The sequence below is a fragment of the Dromiciops gliroides genome, chromosome 5 (genome assembly GCF_019393635.1).
Source record: "Dromiciops gliroides isolate mDroGli1 chromosome 5, mDroGli1.pri, whole genome shotgun sequence".
NCBI lineage: Eukaryota > Metazoa > Chordata > Mammalia > Microbiotheria > Microbiotheriidae > Dromiciops > Dromiciops gliroides.
Window position 1 is genome coordinate 253,740,668 of NC_057865.1, and position 27,653 is coordinate 253,768,320.

The 27,653-nt window shown below is 39.1% G+C and overlaps 1 protein-coding gene across 1 annotated transcript in view; it reads right to left on the reverse strand.

The window, feature by feature from the left end:
- Nucleotides 1-27,653, reverse strand: part of PAWR (pro-apoptotic WT1 regulator) — a 152,273-nt gene that overhangs the window by 44,802 nt on the left and 79,818 nt on the right. The window contains exon 2 of the mRNA XM_043968902.1: nucleotides 5,728-5,856. Within this exon, the coding sequence (XP_043824837.1) occupies nucleotides 5,728-5,856 (129 nt within the window). The remainder of the gene's footprint in view (nucleotides 1-5,727; nucleotides 5,857-27,653) is intronic.

Consider the following 27,653-nt stretch of genomic DNA (forward strand, 5'->3'; position numbering starts at 1 on the left):
AGCTAGTAGGCTGCTTTAAACTTTAATAGTTCCAACCCCCATGTCAAAACTAAAAAAATATCCTTGCTACTCAAATGTCCTTTTAAAAGTCATGAGAACAGAACTATGCCATAACAGTAGGCAATCTAGACGCATGAGTGACAAGGATTAAAAACTAAGCAAGGTTTAAGGGAGATCAATTAGTGTGTTAAAAGAAGGCACAGCTTCTATAATCCCACTACTATTTCCAAATACAACACTCCCTTTGGGCAATGCCTAAAAGAAGCAGGGGCAGGGGAGCAGAATGGATGGGGCAAGCAGCACACTTGGTTCTGAACTCCACTTGGTATATCTCCTTTCTTTCTTTTTCTTTTCTTTTTTTGCAGGGCAATAAGAGTTAAGTGATTTGCCCAAGGTCACACAGCTAGTAAGTGTCAAGTGTCTGAGGCTGGATTTGATCTCAGGTCCTTCTGAATCAGGGGCCAGTGCTTTATCCACTGGGTGCTTAGTGAAACTGACCAAGAGGGAAGTCTCATATATATATATATATATATATACACACACACACACACATACACACACGTATATGTATATACTATATATATATATGTATATGTATATACTATTTCCTAGTGAGGAGACCATAGAAGTCACTTTCATCTGTAGAATGGGGATACAGATATTTGCATCACACCTATCTCACAGGGTTGTGGTGGTGACAGATGAATGCTTTGGAAAATTGAAAATCTTATACAACATAAGTTCTTAGTATTAACATGAGATCCTTCTTTTTTAAAAAAAATGCTAACATTAAGAAAATAATTATTAATAATCAATTTCTTGGGGGACCCAGGGATCAGTTTCTTAGTCCTTTTTCCACTACCCTCCAGAAAGTCCAGTTCTCCTTGATCTGGGACAAACCCAAGGGAACAAAAGAAATGGAGCTAGACTCTTTTGTCTAGCTCAGGGCAGGACTGATGGGATCAAACCACACCTAAATAATATACTTAGCCTTAGCCCTTCATCTAGGGTCTTTTATATTCTTCTCCCTTATGTCACCTGTAAAGTGCATTTTAATGTAGACCACTTTTAAGTCCAGTAAAACAATAAGATTGAATGATGCTAACCAATTAGCTTTTTTTTGGGGGGGGGGGTGCAGGGCAATGAGGGTTAAATGACTTGCACAGGTTCACACAACCAGTAAGTATCAAGTGTCTGAGGCTGCATTTGAACTCAGGTCCTCCTGAATCTAGGGCCAGTGCTTTATCTGCTGTGCCACCTAGCTGCCCCCACCAATTAGCTTTACTCAATGTATAATAACCTGCCTCGATGGAAAAAGGATAAAAACTCTTGGAAAAGCTCTCTTTTGGCAAGTGCTCTTGGCTCTGGGTTCTCCCTCTTAGGACAGGGTAGGGATGGCAGCCTGAAACCATGAGAAGTTAGGGAGACACCCAGTCAATCCTTTAATGGCATATAATATCAATAAATTAAAACATGCCTACCCCAAACTGGTATAGTAATAGCAGCTCATTATAAAATCTCCCCACAAAAAACAGGCAGGACTTTTGTAGAAATAACTAAGAGTTTAGTCAAACCCCTCAACCAGGTTCTCTGGCTAACAGGTAAAGGATTTCAGTTCGGTGAATTAGATATGAAGCCCATCTCTCCTATTTATGACTTGTGACATAATGATTGGAATGACGCCACCTGCTGGAGAGTTACTGTAGGAAAGCTCCACCATGAGGAGAAGGCATCTGAGGGCAAACCATGCGGCCTAGAAGGTCAGGTCCTTGGTGTCAGGAAGTGACGTTTGCTTGTGGGTACTGTCTATCAAAGCTACTAGTCAATTAGCTTGGAGCTGTGTGCGTGTGGATGGGATGTTCTGGTTCCACAGGAGGCTTGTGGGATGAAGAAGGGGCGAGGCTCGCGCTATCACACTATCTCTCTCTCTTTCTCTCTCTCTCTCAGAGAGCAGAGCTAAAATGAGTGCTCCCTGAGATAGATAGATGTAGGCATCTTGGCCTCTTTCTCTCTCTTCACCAAATTCTTATTCTCCTTAATAAATGCTTAAAAGTATAAACTCTGGCTAAAGCTTATAATTTATTGGCAACCACTCATTAGATATTTTAGACAGTGACCTTGATTGATGAAGTCACTTGACATCTCTAGATCTCCATTCTCATCTTTCCAATGAGGATATTAGCAAATTCCTTGCTTGTCATGTAATCTTCCATCCAGTGACACTGACCCCCCCATGCTGTTTCTTCTCTAGACTGCAGGCATTTTTCATCTGTCCCCCAAGCCTCTTCATCACCTACTGGCTCCCTTCCAAGTTCCAACTACAATCCCATTTTCTACAGAAAACTTCTGATCACTGCCTTCCCTCTTTGAATCATTTCCTCTTTTTCCCGTATATAGCTTGTTTATACATATGTTTGCTTGTTGTTTCCACTGTTAGATTCTAAGCTCCTTGAAGGCAGGCACTGGTTTTTGTTTCTTTCTATATCCCCAGTGCTTAACGAGGTGCCTGGGATATAGTAGGTGCTTAATAAATGCTTATTGACTGACTCTAAGCAACCATGAGTATAAGCTTAAGGAAAATGTAGGTTTCAATTGTAATATAAGATTTATCTTATTCTTGGAAATTGTATGCTTGTGTAGAAGTGATTTTATGACAGGTTCATGCTAAGATCTAAGAATTCCCTTATGCACAGTGGTAGGTGGGGACCAGGAGACAAAAAAACAAGACAGGAACTCTCTCCTTCTATGAGAAAGGATACAAATCTGTTAAGCACAAAGTACTTAAGCAATTTCCTAGGAGAGAGAGCTCTATCAGAGGGATCAGGCATGGCTTCAGGGAAGAGGTGGCACCTGGGATAGGTTCTAAGGATTCTATAAGGCAGAAGTGAGTTCTACACATGGAGGTGGGGGGCCCTTACTCAAAGGTCCAGGGTTAGGCAATGAAAGGTCATGTACAGAAAACAGAGAGGACAAAGTGACAACAGGTATGAATTTGTGTGAAGAACAAGAGTATGAAGTAAGACTGGAAAGGTAAGTGAGACATCTCTCCAGTATTATCCAGGACAAATTCTAAACAGCCAATACCAATTCTTCTGGTGATTCTTCCCATCCCAAATGCCACGTTTTTTCAAGAAAGCAAATGAGCAAAAAAGCAAAAACAAAACAAAACAACAACAACAAAAAAAAACAGTGGCAGCTAGGTAGCACAGTGGATAAATCACCAAAGCCCCGGACCTGGAGTCAGGAAAAGCTGAGTTCAAATCCTGCTTCAGACACAAAAGAGCAGGGCAAATAATGACCAGTAAAAATAAACTGGCTTTAAAGATGAAAAAGAAAATATTCTCTAAATTTGTCCCATCCCCCCATTCTCTTCCCTCTGGGTTCAGAAGTGTCCCAGGTTGGGGGGGGGGGAAGTATTCAGGTGGAATAATTTGCCTGTTTGTTGTGTCTGATGAATCAAACTATTTATATAAAGTATATTTAATAATCAAGATGAAAAACACAGCCTTCAACGGGCACTGAGGTAGGTCATTATTACAGAACTTGCGTGATGTATTCAAATGTGTCTTGGAAATTTTATGGAGCTTGTAGAAGCTCACCACTTCTATTCAATTAATACTTCTCTCATGCAATGATGATCTGTTCTGTATTAGTTATTTGCAAACAGGTTATAGCCACTTCCATGAGATCCAGGCTCAAGCCTTGATGATATATTTTTTTAATCTCCCAATATACCTAGCATAGGTCTCAGAATAAAGGAAGTGATTGATAAATGATCATTGAACTGATTTGAATTCTCCATCCAGATAAAAAGCACAGAATTTAAGAGGTTAAGAAGAAACCGAAACCCAAGTTAAGGGGAACACAGAGATTACCTTATTGTCTTAAAAGAATTCAAGGCATCTAGCCCAAGGGAAGGAGGATCCTAAAGTTACAGGAAGAACTGGCTTTTGCAAGTGAGGAATGGGGGAGAATTGTAGAGATGTTACATGTAAGCAAAGTCCTTATTTTTTTTAAAGATTTCATAAGATAAAGGTCACAGTTTTACATCAATACACAACATAATTCTACAAGTGGTTATTAAAAGAACAACTTTATTAAGATCAAGCCAGGTGATAAGACTATGAAGCTTATATCCTTAAGACACTGAAAAGTTCCTATGAACAACAACAACAAGTTCCTATATGTACAAAATTATTTATAGCACCTCTTTGTGTAGTGGCAAAGAACTGAAAAGTAAGGAAATGCCCATCAATTGGGGAACAGCTGAACAAATTATGTCATATGAATATACAATTGAATACCATATAAATACTATATATAAAAGGGAAGATTTTCAGAGAAACTTTGGAAGACTTGTATGAACTGATTCAGTGCTTTCCCCAAGCAGTGCTTCCCAAACTGAGGGTTATATGGTTGTTATTTTGATCTTTATTTTTTATTTAGCAGTGACAAAGTGAGCATGTGACTATATAAAAGTGTCAAGCTTATCTTCTTTACAATGAATAATATCTCCTGCACAAATTCATTATTTTTCAAATATATGTGGATAAAAGCAATGATAGAATGAAAATTTCATTAAATTTTTAAAAATTAATTATATGTTCAAGGCTCCACTGCTGCCCCTGTTCTATGTGACTTTTATTAACCATTTAGATGTAAAGTTTTGAACATAGTGGAGTGTTGTTGTTTTAAAGCACCAGACAGCCAACAATTCAGCTAGGTGGCAATTAATGTTTTGTTTTTTAAATCTAAAAGTTTTGATGAACTGTGCACTAGAATGAATTTATGAAAGGGTAAAACCCATCAGCCCAAGCTTCTTCATGAAACAAAGGCCCTGCTTACTTTTTTGTAAATCTTCTAGAAAAACACTAGTGGAACACGTCACCAAAGATTCAAGATTGTAGGTCCCAACCAATGGGCAACAGTAAGGAGCCTGGTGAGCATGATTTGGAACTATTAAATGTAAAGCAGTAAAAAGGATATTGGGCGGGGGCGGGGCGGGGGGGCAGGGCCCCGTGAGATGGCACAGTGGCTAGAGCACCGGCCCTGGAGTCAGGAGTACCTGAGTTGAAATCCGACCTCAGACACTTAACACTTACTAGCTGTGTGACCCTGGGCAAGTCACTTAACCCCAATTGCCTCACTAAAAAAAAAAAAAAAAGGATATAGGGAGGGAGAGTAGAAAAGGAGGTTAATGAGTCATGTACTGGGAACAAAGGATAAGCAATGGACAGAATCCCCATACGTGTCCCTGCCTTGTCAAGAACTCTAGCAGAAGGTCACCAGCATACTGAGTGGTTCCCCCACGGGCAAGAATCAACTAAGATGAAAAACTATGTTTGGGTGGTTCTAAAATTGCTTAATAGAATAGGTAGGGCAGTGAGGTGGCGCAGTGCATAAAGCACTGGCCTTGGATTCAGGGGGACCTGAGTTCAAATCTGGCCTCAGATGCTTGATACTTACTACCTGTGTGACCCTGGGCAAGTCATTTAACCCTCATTGTCCGCCCCCCCCCAAAATATTTTTTTTAATAAAATAAAATGAATAGGTGATGTTAGATCAAATCTGACAGCAGAATTCCTAAGAGATTAATGGAAATTTGTTTTTTGTCATTTTTGTTTGTTTGTCTGTGCTGGTCAATGTGCCACCTCACTGCCGACTTGGAAATTTGGGAAGTGACTAAAGTTAGATCTGTTGATATGTTCATAATTTTAAAATCCTTACCTGCAATAGGGATGAACCACCAGGGTCTGACGTTGCAGCTTCATTCTGTAAAGTATTCTGTTGTGTGATAGCATCTTCTCTTTTCCTTTCTTTTTGGCCTGCTTCATCATCTTCATATTCATCTAGACACTTAAAAAAAAAAAAAAGACTTATTGCTATTTGCAACTGATAGAAGACTCTGGTGGTAGGTTACAATATTTACATGAAGTTATTAGTAACATTTGCCCACTGTTAGCATGCAAACCTATCAGATGGGTTCTTGAAGAATTGAATTTCAAGTTAATTTTAATAAATTAAGCCACTTTTAAAATGCAACCAACATGGTTGCAGACAGTGAACCAGTTCCCAATAGTGAACCCTTCCATCAAACAAAGGGAAAACCAAAGATCCTTGGGCAGGTAAATGAAATCTTCTTGAGCCTCGATTTCCTCACCAGTAAAATGAGGGGATTGATCTAAATGATCTAAATTCTATTCTAGCTCCAAATTTTAGGATTCTTTTGCAATGCTAATAACCTAAATTGACCTACTTGAAGTTCTTCCTCCAGGACATTCTAGGCACAAGACATCCACCCCTCCCCCATGCCTGAAGAGCATTCCCTCCTCAAGTCACCTCCTATAATCCTCAAACTTTCTACAAAGCTTAACTCCATTGAAGTCTTCCCTGAAGTCCCCCCATTACTAGTGTTTTCCTCTCTCCTTCAAGCTAAAATGATTTTGTATACAACTTACATTTTGTATATTCTTCCTCCTTTGCCTCCTCAAAAAAGAATGTCAGTTCTCTAACATTAGCCATGAGCATCATGGACAGCGACACTGAAGTTGTTCTCCACAGGCCCTGGCCTGAGGTCAACATTTACCAGCCATGACACATGGAGCCTTACAACTTTTGAGGACACAGTGTGGTACTGAATTAAGAGTACTGGAGCAGGGTCAGCCAATTATTGTTTGATCATAGCCAAGTCACTTAAACTCTCTGGGTCCCAGTTTCCTCATCTACAGAACACAAGTTTTGGAATAAATGCCCTCCAAGGTGCCCCTTCATAGAATGGGAGAGAGAATGAAAATTTCCCTTTTTTTTCTGTCACTGTTCCTCAGCATTTCCAGAGTCCTTGGCCACTTTGCTCCTCTAGTCACCAAACCAAGTTTATTCTCCCATCCTTACACCTTTAAGAACTAACTACCTTTTACCTCCAGATCTGTCCCACAGGTCTCTCTCAGAGTCATAATCAAAACAGAGGGACCATAGCTTACTCCAGAAATGTGCACTTCCTATCTTTCCAGAGATCCCCCTCTCCTAGCCCCAGGCGACTAGGACAACAGCATACCTTCTCCCTCAGCATCAGTTGCATTCTCTTGATTTGTACATTGCTATCCAACCGGCAAAACATTGTTTTTCTAATGAGAAGCATTTTAAACAAGGCCTATCTATAAATAAAATTTTTCCTTCACTCAACTTTGATTTTCTTTAATACATTGTTAGAAGAAAAGTAGACTTTCTCATATGACCAAGAGATCAAGAAAAGGAGAAAAATAATACCTCTCCTGTACCCATCTAGCCATTTCTTATTGCTACATCCATTTTCCAGACGTCAGTTTTTTCAGGTGTAAAAGGAAATTGAACTAGATGATCTCGAAGGTACTTCTCAGCTCTAACATTAAAAGATTTTTGAATCAGAGTTAAAGGTCCTATGCTATTTCTGTGGGGAATAGAGAAGAGGTGACATGACAAGGAAAAATTGGGGAAAAAAAATCTCTTTTTGAATGGGATAAAAGCCTGAGACTCAAACAGAAGAGGCAAATGACATAAAATAAAGATTCCTTTCCAGAAATGAGGATACTTAAAAGAAGGGGAGTCAAAGACATCCAAAAAAGGGGAAAAGGGGATCTATTTGTAGAAAAATATTCATAGCAGCTCTTCTGGTGGTGGCTAAGAATCAGAAATAAAAGGAATGCCCATCAACTGGGGAATGGCTAAACAAGCTATGGTATATGATTGTAATGGAATATTATTGTGCTATAGAGACAAGCAGGATGATTTCAGAAAAACTTGGAAAGACTTACATGAACAAACACAGCAAAGTGAACAGAACCAGAAGAACGTTGTACAGAGTAACAGCAACATTGTACAATGAAGAACTGTGAAGGACTTAGCTATTCTCAGCAATACAGTGATCCAAGACAATCCCAAAGGACTAATAATGAAGCATGTTATCTACCTCCAGGGAAAGAACTGATATGGTTTAAATACAAACTGAAGCATGCTATTTTTTCACTTTCTTTCATTTTTTTCTTTTCTTTGAATCTTCTTATACAAAATGACTAATATGGAAATGTTTTACATAGTTGCACATATATAGCCTATATCTGATTGCTTACTATCTCAGGGAAGGGGGAGGGAAAGGAGGGATAGAATTCGGAACTCAAAGCTTTAAATAAAAATGGAAGGAAAGAAAGAAAAAGAGAGATAGAGGGAAGGAAGGAAGGGAGAGAAAGAAAGAAACAAAGAAAGAAAGAAAGAAAGAGAAGAAGGAAGAAAGGTAATGCTGGTCCTCAACAGAAGCTGTGCCCTTCTTCATATAAGGAAAGATGTTTGTTATTCTGCCTGACCAACATTCCTTACTTTCAACTTCATGGACCAGAAATATGGGAAAGAGGTACCAACGAATTCAAGTTCAAATTGTTCTCAATCCAATTAGGAAGCAAGTCAGGTTTTTATATAGCATACAATCACAAAATGTGCCGAAGTCCTCCCTCCATTAAATTAAATAATATCCCCATGACGTAGTTTTTCTGCCTCAGAGGCATGGCCTGCATCTCGCATCTCAGATGAAGTCTGGAAGGATGATAAATAATATTTTGGAAAGTAAAATAACTGAACCAAAAAGGAAGTTAAAAAAGAAACCACTGGTTTTCAATGCTAACAAAATAAAGATTCCAACTAATAGAACTACTGACCTCCAAAGTTTCTCAAATAAGGGAATACATGTTGTTCAAAAATATGAAAACATTGTGATTGAGACTCCTGTTACAGATGTGACCAAGTTATAAAAAAGTAACCTAAGAAAATGAAAACTATGTGTGACTTCAAACAAATGCCAATTTAATCAAGACAAAAGAAAATTCTGCCCTGAATGTATTTGTTCAGAAGAATCCAAACTGCTGAAATAAAGTAAGATCAAATAGAACAAGAGATTGCATCAATCAAACAACAAACAACCTCTATCAAGCTCCTACCAGGCACCAGGCACTATGCAAGGTGCTGGGAGACAAATATAAACAAAAAACAAAATAATGATCTCTACTCAGAAGAAGCATACGGTCAAAGGGGGTGGGGGTGGGAATAAATGTAAGTGTATCATACATACATACATACATACATACATACATACATACATAGAAAAAGTAGTTAAACATAGCAAAGGTGCCAAAGAATTCTAACTCTTGCTAAAGTCAAATGATAAGTTAGATGAATTAGAAATGGGGGCAGCTAGGTGGTACAGTGGCCCTGGAGTCAGGAGTACCTGAGTTCAAATCCGGCCTCAGACACTTAACACTTACTAGCTATGTGACCCTGGACAAGTCACTTAACCCCAATTGCCTCACTAAAAAAAAAAAGAAAAGAAAAGAAATGGTAAAAGCAAATAAGAGGATTGTTTGAGCAATGAATCTGCAACTATATATGAAGTACACAGTATAGTACCTGGGGCAGCTAGGTGGTACAGTGGACAGAACACCAGGTTTGGAGCTAGGAAGACTTAGCTTCTTGAGTTCAAATCAGACCTGCCGTGTCTAAGCTGTGTTGCCCTGGGGGCAAGTCAATTAACCCTCAGTCTCCTCATCTGTAAATGAGCAGGAGAAGGAAATGGCAAACCACTCCAGTATCTTTGCCAAGAAAACCCCAAATGGGGTCATGAAGAGTTGGACATGAGTGAAGAACAATAAAGTAAGCACCTATCACTATGGTCCTTATCTTCAAGCAATTTAGAGTCTAACAGGACAACTTATAACCTGACCCTTTGAGGAAGATGTGTCACTTTTGAACATGGCTAGGTTGGTCCTTGGGCATGCATTCCATCTCAGTGTCCATTTAAAATGAAGATTTGGTAAATGGTTTAATTACTGTCCTCTAACTGATGATATCAAGCCTCAGATAATTTCAATCAGTCATGTTGATGCTCTGCATTCCAGTGGCTTCATTAGCCTGGTTTGGTATGCTTCATAAAATATTTTATAGTGACAGAGACATAACAGACACAATTGAATCCCCTCTTAATAGACACTAGATTGCTAATCCCGTACAACCAAGGAAGTGATACCAACCCCATACAATTCTTGTTCAAATTTTGCTCCTAGATGTGTGGCAATTCAGAAATCTCAAGTATTTTCCATCTAAACCCACTTTTACCCAAATATGGAAGACATTCTGTGCGACATTTGCACATCTGATCTTAATATAAGGAATCCACAGAAATTCCTTAGGTTTTCTAGCTTCTCAAACATTTGAGGCTAAAGAATGAACATGTTCCTATAGCCCTCCGCCCCACCATGGAAAATAGGGCCGGAATTTTTATGTGAATCACAGTGATGGAACACCATCAGCCTCACCACTACTAATTATAATAGCAACAGAAAAAAAAAAGGTCAGGAGATATAAATCCCTATAAGGGGAGAAAACTGAGTGGAGAGGCCTTAGAATTATTAATGACCCATTTTATTTTGACAGAGACTTCTGAAACTTTACAGGAAAAGGGATAGAATATGTAAGTAAAAATTATGTGGCATGTGGTAAAATAATTACCAATTGTGATTCTGAGTTAGTAAATAAATGGTCACCATGCCTCTCCAATTGGAGATTACAGTCACCATGGAGAGCACTGAAGACATTCTGAGGTGCCTACCTCCTTGGCAGTATACATTTCAGTTTCCTCTCTAAAATATTATCAGTATTTCCTCTTCTCTTTCCAACTTAAAAAAAAATCACTCTTAATTTTGTGGGGGGAAGGAGGCAAGAGTTATGCAGTGTCTGGAACTGTGATTTCATGCCTGCCACTTGTTCCATGAAAGCATAGCAACAATTTATCTATAACTTACAACTTTAAAAGTGTTGCCTGAGGATGCTAAGAAATTCAAGTAATTTTATCCATGATTCCACAGTTACAAGCAGGATTCAAACACAGATCTTCCATCCAGTTCTTTATTCACCAGATCAGGGTCTCTTTCTCTTTCACCCCTTCACTCTCCACTACTAACACTCTAGCTGAAGTTCACCACCACCTTCTTGGTTGTTCACAGCTAACAGCTCCATTTATGACCCATCTGCTTGTCTTCATTAGCCAGGAATATCATTCAGAAATTTAGTGGGTCAAACAAGGTACCAACTTATTAAGACAATCCTTATAGGGAGAATGGCAATTAAATAATGCACAAACCTTGCCTACAATTTGCCAGGTTCAAGTCAAGGATTATAATTCAGTCCAATAAACATCTATTAAATGCTCTTACATACAAAACACTGTGCTTGGTGCTTGGGGTTTTTGTCCTCAAAGGATTTCTATTCCACTGGTGGCATACAACAAGTACAAGATAACAAAGACAAGATGATTGGAGGAGGGGGAGATGCATGAATCAAGGAGAGGGAGGGGAAAGTGACTTCTAGTTAGGTAACATGAGAAACTCTTAACTGCAACACAATAAAGGAAGATATTTCAGAAACAACTATTTTGTAGCCTATGTATGTGGCTCATTCAAAGTAAAGACTGAAACACAGAGGGGCGAGAAAAGCCTCTTATATAAATTTCAGAATTACTCCTTCTCATGCTTTAATTCAATACAGATATCATAAGCACCTCCTGTACGCTGTCAGTGTGTTTTGTGTTGGGGATATAAAGGAAAATGAGACCGTTCCTGCTCTCAAGGGGCTTGCATTCTTTTGGAGGGTTTCATTATGTAGAGAGGAAGGAGCATGTTCTCACCCAAAAGAAATAGAAAGCACTTAATGGGAGGAGGGTGAGAAGAGTCAAGTGCCAAGCACAGGATAAGCAGGGAAGTGGGGGCTCCAAGAAGCAGCCCATGGGTGAGAAAAGACAACACTTCAGGCACAGAGATGACAAGTACACATTATCTAGTTTCACTAGACAGATGGATGGATAGACGGATAGATGGATGGATGGATGGATGGATGGATGGATGGATGGATGGATGGATGGATGGATGGATGGATGGATGAATAGATAGATGGGATAGATATATAGATATAGGGGAATCATGAGTAATAAAGCCTAAAAAGATGGGATGGGAGCCAATGATGAAACAGAAGAGATTGCAGTTTATCCTAGGGTCAATAGGGAATGAGACAGAATCAGAATTACTTCATTCTATCAGTCATATTCCCATTTTACATATAATATTTCACCAGACTGGCTAGAAGGATACATTTTTCCCCCAAAATCAGCAGCATCCACCATCTTCTTCCTCATTATACTTTGGCTGTAATCTTGCATTTTCAAAAGAGAAGATCCTACTACTTAAATGGAGAAGTGATTCATTCAATTCATTTCACATCTATCATTCAAGGATCAGCCTAGTTAATTAAAGTCAGAGAGTTTTACCACCTGGTCAATTTAAGAATAATGAATTTTCAGTTACAGCAGCTCCTGAATATCATCTACCAAGGTGTATACCAAAGTATACCCTTCATTAAAACAAACAAACAAACAAAAAAAAACCCCACAGGTCAGACTAAGCTCATTTCCTTTGACTGGACGCAAAGAGCTGCCATCTTGATATTCATTTACACCAACATAATAATTTATTCCAATACATAAAGTGTTTTTGGAAAAAGTGATTAAACCATGGATACTTTAAGTATAGAGGTATATTCTTTATAAATTCCTAACTACTCCAAAGAACAAGAATAACTACTTCTAATGGTCCTTCCTCATCATCTATGGACAAAAACTTACCCAAAATATAATTTACGCACAGATGTCTGAGGAAAATCCACCTTAACTCATGAACTGGCCCTTTAAGGTACTGAATATGCTTTGAAACTTCATGTTGACAGAAGGTATATACTGTGTTTTCTGAGAACAACCTAACCTCAATTTCACTCATCTAATCTTCATGTAAAAATATTTTGGATAATGTTCACATGTGTTTAGAAACTTGGTCACTTGTTGACTTAGGACTGGGGGTTAGAATTATAGTGCTCTCCTCTATATTATTGTGGTTCTTTGCTGTTTATTTTGATTGATTTTGAAATTAACTAGTTTCAGATTACAGATGCATATACAAGTCATTACAATCAAGTGTAACACATCTTGGCTTCTAGAAAGCCAGACTATGAATAACCTCTGAAAAACAAAGCCAAACTATTTGACTACAGAACCAAATGGTATTATAATGAAAATTTAGGTAAAAATTCCCATTCATCTTTCGTGGGGAGGCTGGGGTGATCAATCTTTCAAGAACTATTTATTAGGTGCCAACTCTATGCTAGACATGGGGGTACAGACAAAACTTAAGAGTCTCTTGGGGGCAGGTAGGTGGCACAGTGGATAAAGCACTGGCCCTGCATTCAGGAGGACCTGAATTCAAATCCAGCCTCAGAAACTTGACTGTGTGACCCTGGGCAAGTCACTTAACTGTCATTGCCCCGCAAAAAGAAAAAAAGAAAGAAAGAATAATTCTTAAGAATCTTATAATCTTCAAAAGAGGTACCTCTGAGAAAAACTGAACAAAGTTTGCTTCTGTTTTATTTTCTAAGGAGAATAATGTTTGAACTTGGAAGGACAAAAATAATCAGAAAGGACTGAAAACCCAAGGTGAGTAAGAAGAGAAGTCAGACAGACCAAGCTGTCCTCTATGAGCTCGAATCTCTCAACTCCAAATCCTAGGACACCAGAATGAACTGGCAACTGGATTTGCTCAGCTGTTCTCTTGATCTTTGAAAGATCTTAGAAAAGGTGAAAGGTCTGCAGAAATGGAGAAGGAAAAACCTGTCCTGGTTTCCATTAAAGAAAAAAGAAAAGGTAAACTGTAAACTGAAACCTAATGAACTTCACTTCTATCCTTTACAAAATTAAAAACAAAAACAACCCATCAACAATGGGTTGGTCTATTAGCAATTAGAAAGGGAAATGATCATTAAAAGTCAACTGGGGGGGGGGCGGCAGCTAGGTGGCGAAGTGGATAGAGCACCGGCCCTGTAGTCAGGAGTACCTGAGTTCAAATCCAGCCTCAGACACAACACTTACTAGCTGTGTGACCCTGGGCAAGTCACTTAACCTCAATTGCCTCACTTAAAAAAAAAAAAGTCAAGTTGGGGGGAGTGGGGGCAGCTAGGTGGTACAGTGGAAAAAGCACCAGCCCCTGGATTCAGGAGTACCTGAGTTCAAATCTGGCCTCAGACACTTGACACTTACTAGCTATATGACCCTGGGCAAATCACTTAACCCCATTGCCCCGTCAAAAAAAAAAAAAAAGTCAACTGGTTTCATCAAGAATAAAACATGTCAGTCTAACCTCATTTCCTTTGTTAGGGTAATCCCAGTGGTAGAACATGTGAATACTGCAGCTATAATTACTTAGATGTTAGCAAAGTACTTGAAAGATTCTTGTTATTCTTAATATCCTTATGGACAAAATTGAGAGCTTGAGGCTAGATGAGATAGTACTTAAGTGGATTTGAAACTAGTTGAATGACTGGACATAATGAGTTGCCATTAATGAGCTGTCATTTAAGAGATCTATTGTCTAGTGTCCCAGGGACCCATCTGCCTCTGGCCTCTTGCCCCATGAGATTCATCAGTGGACCTGGAAGGCATAGATGGCATATTTGTCAAATTTGTGGTATATTAAATAGAGATCTAAAAAGATCTTGAGAGGCCAAAAAGATTTTAAGAAATGAGCAAAATTAGACATCATAAAGGTTACTATGAATTTATATATTAGAAATTTGATCAAGTCACTTCACAAATACAGTGTGCACATAGCAGACATCAACAAATAATAACAGCTCATCATAGCTGGCATTGGATTAACTCTTACAATGTGCTAGACACAGTTTAATGCTTGACAAGTATCACCTCGATACTATCTCCTTTAATCCTTACAATAACTCTGGGAGGTAGGTGTTAGTATCATTAGCCCCATTTTACAGATGAGTAAACTGAGGCAGGCACTGGTTAAATGACAGCGAGGAACACAAATCATCTGAGGCTCGATTTGGAGGCTGCTGACTCCAAGCTCGGTGCTTCATCCACCGCATCAGCACATTCTCCAGAAAAAGATTTCCGGAGCATAATAGATTACAAACTCAATGAGTCAATGGTGTGACACTGCAGTAAAAAAAACAAAAAACAAAAAAACCCCAACCGCTAATGTTTTGCTAGGTTACATTAAAAAAAAAAAAGATAGTATCCAGAACAAAGAAACTATTGTTTCCCAATACTCTGCCTTAAACCAATTACATCATAAGTTTTAGGAACAACTTACACAGGCTAGAGTGAATGCATAAGAGGGTGACCAGGAAGGAGGCAAGACTCCAGAACACTCCATAAAATGATTGGTTTCTATCTTACAGAAGAAAAAAAAAATTGAGGGAGAGATGATGGCAATCTTCAAGAATATGAGGAATTATAATTTGGATAGAAAAAGTAGACTTTAGCACAGGATTCAGGAGGACCTGAGTTCAAATCTGGCCTCAGACACTTGACACTTACTAGCTGTGTGACTCTGGGCAAGTCACTTAACCCTCACTGCCCCACAAAACCAAACCAAAACAAACATATATATTGAGTGAATGGGGCAGCTAGGTGGTGCAGTGGATAAAGCACTGGCCCTGGATTCAGGAAGACCTGAGTTCAAATCCAGCCTCAGACACTTGACAATTACTATTACTAGCTGTGTGACCCTGGCCAAGTCACTTAACCCTCATTGCCCGACCCCCCCCCCCCCAAGACATAGCACTGGGATTCATCACCATATATCAGTGATTCATTAAGAAACCTGCTGCAGGATTTTTATCAGGCAAAACAACAGATATGCTACTCCAAGGCATTACTTAATCTTTTTTTTTTGGTGAGGCAATGGGGGTTAAGTGACTTGCGCAGAGTCACAGAGCTAGTAAGTATTGAGAGTCTGAGAATGGATTTGAACTCAGATGCTCCTGAATCCAGGACTGGTGCTCTATCCACTGTACCACCTAGCTTCCCTGGTATTAATTAATCCTTAAAACTACCTTTTATGATACATTATCTTCATTTTACAAAATTTATTTTTAAGGAACTGGTGAGAACACAAAAACTAAGCATTTCAAGATTTTTTTTTAAAAAGGTCCTATCTAATTTTTAAAGATCCTGAAATGTAACCTTCACCTGGATAACGATCTCCAAACTTAGAGGGTAAGTAAGAACAGTTAAAGGATCTGAACCTTTAAAAATGCAGAAAGTCTCCACATCGACATTACCCCATTCCTATCTGATAGGAGTTTAATCATGCATTATATCCAACCATACCCCCTTCTTCCTCCATGATTCCATCAGATCTTTGCACTAAGCAGTATCAGATTCCCTAAACAGCAATATGTGTGATGGAGGAAGGGAAGGTCCTTCCACTGATTGAGCAGATATTCCAAAAACCTCCCAAGGCACTCCGGAGCACTCCTTAACTACAGAAGCCCAGTCAAGTTTCAGTCTACGAAGCCATTAAAGAGATCACAGACTTTTTAGGCAAAAAGACTTAAATCCTTTCTGAATTTTCATCTCTATTTAGTTTAAGATGTAGAAAGTGGTGGGGTGGGGCTGGGGGGTGGTTAGGGCAAGTAAAATACTAATGTGGAAAGGCTGGGCAAATCCTGCATTCCAATGACAGGTGTTTTCTGTGTGATATTAAAACTCAAACAATCACATAAGAAGTGTTAAATTTAATCTGGCCCCAGACATTTGACACTTACTAGCTGTGTAACCCTGGGCAAGTCACTTAACCCTCATTGTCCCTCCCCCCCCAAAAAAAAGAAGCGTTAAATTCAATTATTATAATTCAATTATTTATTCTTTAAATCTTCACCAACTTCAACATAAAACAAATCCCTTATTGTTATCCCTCATAGAAAGTAGGAGGGGAAGGGGATAAGGAGGGAGGGGTAAAAGAAGGGAAGGCAGATTGGGGGAGGGGGCAGTCAGAAGCTAATCCCTTTTGAGGAGGGATAGGGTGAAAGAAGATAGAAAAGAGTAAATATCATGGGGAGGGGAATAGGATGGAGAGAAACTGTTAACAATAGTAACTGTGAAAAAGAGAAAAGGAAAAAAAATTGTACAAAAAATATTTATGGCAACTCTTTACAGTGGCTAAGAATTGGAGGTTGAAGGAATGTCCATCAATTGGGGAATGACTATACAAGCTGTGGTATATGATTGTAATGGAATATTATTGTGCTATAAGAAATGACAAATAAGATGATTTCAGAAAAACCTGGAAAGACTCATATGAACTGATGTATAGTGAAGTGAGTAGAACCAAGAGGACATTGTGCACAGTGACAGCATTATCACTCTATGAGCAATTGTGAATGACTTAACTACTACTCTCAACGATACAATGATCCAAGACAACCCCAAAGGACAAATGATGAAGAAACTGGCATCTCTAATGTTACTTCTACTGTACCTGTAATTATGGCATTTGTGGTCCAATTTTATCTATCCTACTAGATGCATTAGGGGAGCTAGATGACACAGTGGATAGAGCTCTGGGCCTATAGTTAAGAAGACTCATCTTCCTGAGTTACAAATCTGGTATTGGACAATACCTTGTGTGACTCTGGGCAAGTCACTTCACCCTGTTTGCCTCAATTTCCTTATCTGTGAAATGAACTGGAGAAGGAAATGGCAAACTGTTCCATTATTTCTGCCAAGAAAACTCCAAATGGGGTCATCAAGAGCCAGACTGAACGACAAATTAGATGCATTATAAACTCCTCGATGGATAGAGACTTTCACATTTGGATCCCTAGCATTAAGCCTACAGGTGAAAATGGGATTATGGGAATAAAAGGATTAAGAACTAGAAGGGACTTTGAGGATCTTCTATCCAGGGATTCTTAACCTTTTGGGGATCACGAACCCTTTTGCAGTCTGGTGAACTCAATGGAGGAGGCCTTATCAGAGTAATACTTTTATACATATGAAATAAAAGGATTACAATGGAAAACAACCATGTCAAAATACATTTCCCAGATTCCAGATGAACAATCCCTAAAGTAGTCAAATCCTTTCATTTGAGAGATGAGAAAACTGTCGCTCAGGAAGGTAAACCTGATGAAGGCCACCCACAAAATAATTAGCAAAGTTCTTACTGGAATCTAGACCCAAATCCAGTCTTCTTTCCAGTGCACCAATACTTGAAAGCTAATCTAACAAAGTAAATATCATTTCTTAGCTGCTCATTTTAATTAAGTCGGAGATTAGCCAATTTTCAGCTTTAGCTAGTGGTATCAAATCCTTATGGCACAGAGACAACAAGAATTCACTTCTTGGTTGACATCACCGCCAACGTATAATATCATAACTTTGGAACAGATCCATTTGGATATTTTGCCATTTCATCTTTATCATGCTTTAATTTTCACACTGAGTCAGAGCAGTAGCTGTGTTTCTTTTTCCTCATTTGTTGGCTTTCCCTTCTGGGTCATTATCTGTGGGCCATGGTTCAAATACAGCATTATTGTTGATGCTTGTTTTTTATTTATTTAAGCAAATTTAAAAGGAACAAACATCACACTTTCCTATCAATTATTAATTCTCTACTTTCAAAGGCTTAAAAAAAAATTTAAGCTTACTATTGCCCTACACCCAACTCCACTCAGAAAACTTAATAAGCCAACATTTTCACCAAGCTATTCCATTACACTTGGAATGAATGGCAGAGGGAATCATTCCACATGGTTGTTAAAAACCAAACCCACAAACTGTTGACTCACAAGCAAGTCCTGACAAGCCAAACATCTAATGGGCAAGCAGGAGTACAAATGTTGCATCAAACTTTTTTATGTTATGATCCAGAATAAAGCATCATTGTCTCACCAATATTAGTGCTCCTCTTCTCCCAGTAGAATACTTGTTTTCTTTGGAAAGTTCTAAAGCCAGTGTCTTTCTGTGATGGGATGGGGGATGTATTCCAAGAAGGTCTCCCTTTATTTAGCCATCTAATCTTCTCTTCATCAGTAAGCCCCCCTCTTCCTCCCCTACAGGCGGCACCATTCAGAATGCACTCGCCTTTCCTTAAATGGTCATCAAAAAATTAGTCTCCTTCAAATCCCTACTTAAAAGCCACCTCCTCCAGAACACGTTCTCTGATAAATGGAAAATGCAATAAATAGCCTTACACTCTCCATTCTTCTACAGTCTACACCATCACCCAGACCAGAGTGGTCTCCAGTAGTTGCTATCACATACCAAAGTAGGCCAGGGGATTATTTTGCTTCTACCTTTTGTACCCCTCCTTGTTCCTTACCAGTTCCAGGTCCAAAGCATGAATTTAATATTCACACACTCGATATAATTGTACCTACAAATTAATTCAACAGTTTTCAAATCCCAATTTGATTTCCAATCACATTCTATTAAAACAAAGTCTACACTTGTTCAACTAACATTTAGAACCCGCATGATAAGGCCTGGGCTTCAGATACAGGTCGTCTTGCTTAGTACTTAGCTGTCAGGACTCCTCTGAACATCAATTTTCTGAAATAGCTAGATAGGAATCTCGACTTTCTCGGTGTGCTGTCTATATAACTTTCCTTGAGCATTTTTCACATTCTGCTTTGTTTTAGTTATTTGCCTTCACCTTCTTTCTCCTGCTAGTATATAAGCTCTTCACTTATCTTTCTATCTTCCACAGAGCACCACATAACAAATATTCATGGAAATCACAGAAAGGATCTTCAGTAGCCATCCAGACCAAACCATTTCTTGAAGAATTTCTTCCATAACATTCAACACATGCTCTGCCATCCAGCTATTTGGCAATCAAAACCCTCTTCTCTCCCTCCCTCCCTTCCTTCCCCCTTCCCTTTCTCTCCCTCCCTCCCTCTCCCTCTCCCTTTCCCTCTCTCTCTCTCTCTCTCTCTCTCTCTCTCTCTCTCTCACACACACACACACACACACACACGTACTCTCCCTTACTCTTCAGTGCCCTCCTCATCTTTGCCTCCGGGCCGTCCTGACTTCCTTTGAAATCCCAGCTAAAAGCCCGCCTTCTATGGAAAGTCTTCCCCTATCCCCCTCATTCCTCGTAGCTTCCCTCTATTGATTATTTCCAATTTATCTTGTATATATCTTGCTTGTACATAGTTGTTTATGTGTTGTCACTTCCATTAGCCCGAAAGCTCTTAGCATAGTGCCTGACCCATAGTAATGTGCCTAGAACATCAACAAATATTTAAAAACTGACTTATTGTACATGGTAACAGCAAGGTTGTGTGATGATCAACTGTGATAGACTTAGCTCTTCTCAGCAATACAATGATCCAAGACTATGCCAAAAGACTCATGATGGAAAATGCTCTCCTCATCTGGAAAAAGAATAAGTCAGATTGAAGCATACTATTTTCCCTTTTTGGTTGTTTCATTTATTTGTTTCTTCTTTCTTGTGGTTTCCCCCTTTTGTTCTGATTCTTCTCTCACAACATGACTAATGTGGAAATATGTTTAACACGATTGTACTATATAACCTAGATCAGATTGCTTGCTGTCTTGGAGAGGTGGGGATGGAAGGGAAGGAGGGAGAGAGAAAAATTTGGAATTCAAAATCTTACAAAAATGAATGTTGAAAACTATCCTTATATGTAATTGGAAAAAATTTTTTTAAAAATATGATTTAAACTGACTGGAGACATCCATATTGAAGAGGAAAACCACTACTTCCAGAGCAGCCCATTTTACTTTAGCATAGTGCTAATAATGAGGACGTTTTCCTCTATATCTCAGTTTTATTTTTTCCTCTTTGTAACTTCTACCTACTGCTTTATTGATTTGTCAAGAATCCATCCCCATCAAAGGCTAAACCACTCATCTTTGGAACTCTCCCTATGGCTGAGTGACCAGCCTATTTAGCTTTATCTGCTAGCTGGCCTTAGACAACAAACCATTCTTCACCTTTACATGCCATCTATGTAATCTTGGCAATGTGCCTGCTGCTGTGCCCCTCTGACTCTTTTACACCCTTGGCCACGCCACCTCTTATTCCTGCTAGAGTAATGAAGTGAACAGGACCTTTGTTTCTTGAAAAGGCATGTCAAATGTCAAATGACTGCTCTATACAACTGCAAAACAACCCAGTTTTCTCCCCATATCATAGCTCTCCTCCCTGGCCACTACTACTCAATACCTGGACACCACTACCCAATATATGCCATCTTCCCCCTGGCCTCCACTACCCAATATATGCCATCTTCTTCCTGGCTTCCACTATCCTATATATGCCATCTTCCCCTCTTTGGATGCTGGATCCATAAGCGGAAGGGCTACCTCTCTTTTTACAATTGTATCCTTGGGGTTAAGCTGAGTGCCGGACATACTGGCTTTTTCATTAATCATCTCTCTTGGGCCTGACTTCTGGGGTTGAAGCTTCTATTTTGAGGTACCCAAAGACCCTGTGAGAGGCAACATGGTCTAATAAAGAAAGTGCTGGATTTGGTATTAGGAAGATCTGGGGATTCAAGTGTCCCCAGTCGCTAGCTCTATGACTTTGGGCAAGTCACTTATAACCTCATCTCCTTATCTATAAAATAAAATGAGAGGTCTGCATTAGATCAATGGACTCTAAGGTGCTTACAAATTCTAAATCCTATGAATCTATGCTATATGAGCTACCTATGATATAAGAAGAAAAATCCATTGTAGGGAAACACTCCCCTGGTACAAAAGACCTACCCAGAATGGCTCCTACATCACTTAAGTAGCAGAACTTTTGCATTTCTCTCACTTGGAATGTTTTACCTCCCACCATAAAGGAGAAAATGGGGGCATCTGGGTGGTACAGTGGATAAAGCACCAGCCCTGGATTCAGGAGGACCTGAGTTCAAATCCGGCCTCAGACACTTGACATTTACTAGCTGTGTGACCCTGGGCAAGTCACTTAACCCTCACTATCCCTCAAATGAATGAATGAATGACAACCTAAAGGAGAAAATAAGTCGCTATCATATGCAGAAGGCAGAAATAAATCAAATTGGATGTAAAGTATGGCAACAAGGTTTCTGAAAGCACTGTACTAAATTCTAATGCTCTCTTGCTTGGTTTTTCTAGGCCTTGTACTTGGGGGAGTGCTTGGTAGTATTTTCTATAAACGGACATTTGATCACTGGGAGTTAGAGCTGGCAATATTATCAAGGTATAGATAGTGGGGCAGCCTTGAACACTGGCTTCTCCAAATTCATACATATTTTAATAGGAAAAAGGACAGAATGATTTGTATACATATTTGAACAGTTTATATGGTAGTATTAAATCATGTGGAGTTAAGCAATTATTCCCCCCACCCTGCCAAAAAAACACAACTCTTCCAAATTTTCCAAGAGAGCTGAAGTATCCATCTGTGCCTGGGATTTTCCATGCTTTTCCCAATCATGAGAGGCAACATAGCACTACAAAACTGGCCTCAGTCAGGAAGACCAGGGTTCAAAAGTCCTGCCTCTGACACATACTGGTCAGTGTTAGCTTGCACAAACCAGTTAACTCCTCCAGTCTTCCCAGGAAACTCTCTAGAGACAAGAAATTGAAGAGCAAGTCTGCTTTTGTTCAGAATGTTTCCTCTCTGGGAGTTCCCCTTCATCAGTGAAATCACAAGTATCTGAATGATACTGAAATAGGGGCATCAAGGAATTTTAGGATGGGCATTGATAAACCATGGAGTATTCAAGAAATCAACCAGCTCAGTCATGCATTCAAGGTTTGTATGATACAAAGAACAAATGTGGGAACTTAAAATATTGAGCCTGGAGAACACAAGACTCAGGGAGATATGATAGCTCTCTCCAAGTATCTGATATACTAAAGTGGTATAAAAAGAATATACTTGTTGGGGCAGCTAGGTGGTGCAGTATACTGGCCCTGGATTCAGGTGGACCTGAGTTCAAATCTGGTCTCAGACAATTGACACATACTAGCTGTGTGACCCTAGGTAAGTCACTTAATCCTCATTGCCCTACCCCCCCAATATATACATACACACATATAAACATATATAATATACATACATATAAAGTGTGTATGTGCGTGTGTGTGCGTGTGTGTGCGTGTGTGTGTGTGTGTGTGTGTGTGTGTGTATTTGTGCTAGTTGGCCCTATAGGTCAGAAATAGGAGCCATAGAAGTTGCAAAGAGGCAAAATTTAACTCCATGTACACAAAACCTTCCTAACATTACTGCAATACCAGAATGGAATGGATTGCCTCCAGAAGTGAAGAGCTGCCCCTCATCACGAGGTCTTTAAACTGAAGCTGGAGGGATGACTATAATATGCACTGGATTCTTGGTCAGCTACAAGTGCCAGCCTGCAGATTCTACTAAGTTACTGAAAGTACTTATGCACATATTTCTTTGACCAAGGATGAAAGTAACTTCAATTTTTCAAATATTCAGCCTTTTTATGTTGCCTGGACCCCTAGTTCCACTTTGGCTCCCTTTGACTTCTCAGTGGGATCCCTTCTGATCACTTCAAGTAGCCAAGTTTCCTGATCTCTATCCCTCTTCCTCCAATCACAGAAAAACCGTATCATTAGCAGATGGAACCACTGGGGTTTAAGTCTCTCACATTTTTAGGAATTATACTTCTGCCCCTGGAATGAAAGGTTCTATTTCCCTTAAAAGCATTTCAGTCCTCTTAAGCAGAAGAGGGTGGTTGGTTTGTTTTGGGGTTTTTTTGGAGGAGAGAAGAATCTTAAAAAGGATGATACTTCTTGCTACTAAAAAAACATACATGGAGGGAAGGAGAGAAGGTAGTCAATCCACAAACATTTATTAAGTGCTTACTATATCTCTACTGGAAAATAATAAAATACTTTTATTTTTTAAAAAGTGCTTACTATGTTGTCAGATAGTCTGTTAAGTAATGGGGTTGTGGTATGGTCAGACCTTGGTTCCAGGAGGATCACTCTGGTGGAGTTACTGAAATAGGTTTGAGGTAATGAGAGCCTACACCAGGGTGATGGATACCATGAAAGGAGAAAGGCCAATATGATATGTGGGGTCACTAGGAGGGAGGAGTGGAAGATGACACCTTGATTGTCAGCCCTATCTGACTGGAAAGATTGTGGTATCCTTGAGAGTAACAGGAGATTTGGGATGAGGGGAGGGTTTGTCAGGAAGGATAAAGAGTTCTGGGGCAGCTAGGTGGCACAGTGGATTAAGCACCGCCCCTGGAGTCAGGAGGACCTGAGTTCAAATCCGGCCTCAAACACTTGACATTTACTAGCTGTGTGGCCCTGGGCAAGTCACTTAAACCCCATTGCCCTGCCCAAAAAAAAAAAAAAAAATTCTGCAATAGACATGTTGCATTCAAGATACCTAAGGGACATTCAATTTGAGATGTCTGTTGATAGCAAGTTGGATATGCAAGACAAAAAATCAGGGCTAGATAAATAGAACTAAGAATCATCTCTGTGGTCCATATCATGAGGTTCCATAAAAATTGAAAGAATTCTTCTAAGACTAGACCCAGCTTCTATCAATTGAATCCCTCACTGCCCCATGTACCCAAATTGAAAGTGTGGAGAAATTAAGAGCCCCAAACACATTCTCACCTGTATTTTCTTTCCATTCCCACCCTCTCCCCAGCTTCCAGCTTTCTAAATTTGAAAATGTTTGCTAACCCAACGATACCCTTATGCTAGAAAAGGACTTGGATAGGTAGGTGAAAAGAGAAAGAAGAGGAAGGGATGTCCGCTTTGGGGAAAATATGGGAAGGGAGGAGGGAATGAGGGAGGGAATGGGAGTAAAGATGGAGATCATATAAATAAAACATGACCTCAGGGGAAACTGTTGGCACTGGCCTGGCTACAGATACTGGAGAAGTAAAAGTAAAAAGAGAAAAACTCTTTTTTTGGTTTGGCTGTGTCGAAGTTATGCTAATTACAGTCATTTATGGGAACTGCTTCCCATTTATGCCTCATTAGCATGTAAGCACAATAATGATTATGTGTACCATTAAGTATGTATCAGATTAACTTTGTTTCAAGTTTTATTGGATTACACCAGTAAACTCTCTACATGTGTCTGTTCAGTCTCCTTAGCTCGTTGATTATGAATCAGTGTTGTCTGCTCATAAAGTGTGTTCAATGTAATGAAAACTTAATACGGTGCTTAGATATTTGCCACTTTTCCTGACACAAAAAAGGGAGGGTGACACTGCATTTTAAAAATTTTAATAAACATTTTAATTTAAAGTTTTGAGTTCCAAATTCTATTCCTCCTTCCCTCCCTCTCTGAGGTGGTAAGCAATCAGATACAGGTTATACATGTGCAATTATATAAAACATTTCCATATTAGTCATTTTGTATATGAAAACTCAAAAAGAAAAAGAAAGCAAATGAAAATAGCATACTTCAGTCGGTCTTCAATCTATATCAATTCTTTCTTTGAAGGTGGATAGTATGATTCATCATTAGTCCTTTGGAATTGTCTTGGATCATCGTATTGCTGAGATTAGTTAAGTCATTCATTAGTTCTTCATTGAACAATATTGCTGTCACCGTATACAACATTCTTCTCCTGGTTCTGCTCACTTCACTATACATCAGTTCATATAAGTCTTTAGAGGTTTTTCTGAAATTATCCTGCTTGTCATTTCTTATAGCAATAATGTTCCATCACCATCATATACCACAGCTTGTTTAGCCATTCCTCAACTGAGGAGCATTCCTTTGCTTTCCACTTCTTAGCCATCACAAAAAGAGTTGCTAGAAATATTTTTGCACAAATAGGTCTTTTTCTCTTTTGGGAGATGTCTTTGGGATATAAACCTAGCAACCACTGCATTAAAAAAAATTTATATATATATATATATATGTGTGTGTGTGTGTGTGTATGTATGTAGCTGGAGAGGACACTAAGATACGGCCTAGTCAATGGGTTCTTAAGCTGAGGCCTGTGGGCTTTTTATTATTATTATTATTATTTTTTTGTGTGAGGCAATTGGGGTTAAGTGACTTGCCCAGGGTCACACAGTTAGTAAGTGTTAAGTGCCCGAGGCCAGATTTGAACTCAGGTACTCCTGAATCCAGGGCTGGTGCTCTATCCACTGCACCACCTAGCTGCCCCCCCCCCCCGTGGGCTTTTTTTTAATAGTTTGTTAATTATCTTAATATAATTGGTTTCTTTCATAATCCTATCGTTTTATTTTATGCACATCATCTAAGACCCTGGACCACCATAACGGTCGTGACACAAAAAATATTGAGTAATCCAGATTCTAGTCCAACCTCCTCATTTGACAGTCAAGGAAAGGAGGTCCAGAGAAGTTAACTTGCCTAATGTCACACAAGTAGCAGTTCCAGAAATTGACTCCAAATCCAGGGTTCTTAGGGGCAGCTAGGTGGTGCAGTGGATAAAGCACTGGCCCTGGATTCAGGAAAACCTGAGTTCAAATCCAGCCTCAGACACTTGACACTTACTTACTAGCTGTGTGACCCTGGGCAAGTCACTTAACCCTCATTGCCCTGTGGAAAAAAAAAAAACACATAAAAACACATACAGAGAAAAGAAATGACCAGACCACAAAGGCCTAGAAGATCTTTCTCCTGGCATAGAATAATACAATCACCTCTGAGGTCATGATCCAATCCCCATCCAAGGGGGGAACATCTTAAAAAAAGAAAGAGTCATCACAAAAATTAACCATTTATTAAGACACAAAGGCCTCACTAAAAAGGAAAAAGAAATATCATACATATCATTGACTGGTCACATTGCAATAACTATATTCAACTATAAGTATCCATACCCTTTGATCCAGCAATATCACTGCTAGGTTTATATCCCAAAGACATCGCCCAAAAGAGGAAAAGACCTATTTATCCAAAAATATTTATAGCAGCTCTTTTTGTAGTGGCCAAGAATTGTAAATCAAAGGAATGCCCATCAACTGGGGAATGGCTAAATAAGCTATGGTATATAATGGTGATGGAATAATACTGTGCTATAAGAAATGAGAAGCAGGATGATTTCAGAAAGGCTTGTATGAACTGAAGTATAGTGAAGTGAGCAGAACCAAGAGAATATTGTGCACAGAGACAGAAATATTGTTTGATGAAGAACTGTCAATGACAACTATTCTCAGCAATACAATGATCCAAGACAATCCCAAAGGACTAATGATGAAGCATACTATCCACCTCCAAAGAAAGAGTTCATATTGATTGAGCATAGACTAGAGCATGCTATTTTTCACTTTCATTTTTTTCCTTTTATTCAAGTTTTCTTGTACAAAATGACTAATATGGGAATATTTTACATAATTGCACATGTATAACCTATATCTGAGGGGAAAAGGAAGGGAGGGAAGGAGAGAGAAAAACTTGGAACTCAAAATTTTAAATAAAGGAGTATTTACTGGGGAAAAAAAAACTTCCCCATACCGATTAATATGTTATACTTCAAGAAAAAAAATTAGCATTAATCAGAATCCTGCCTTCATGAGACTTGTTGTCAGGGTCCGTGGAATCTACCAATTTGAAGTATTTAGAAATTAGGTTCTCAGCAAGGACCATGATTCCAAAAAGAACAGAGTTTGCTCGACTTTGCATATTTATTACAAAAGTTGGCCCCCTTAGGCCCCTGCAATTTGGGGCCAAGTAGAGGGGAAGGTAGCAGGACATAAAACAGATTTTTGTTAATGGAAAGTGAAATTTAATTTAAAAATAAACTGT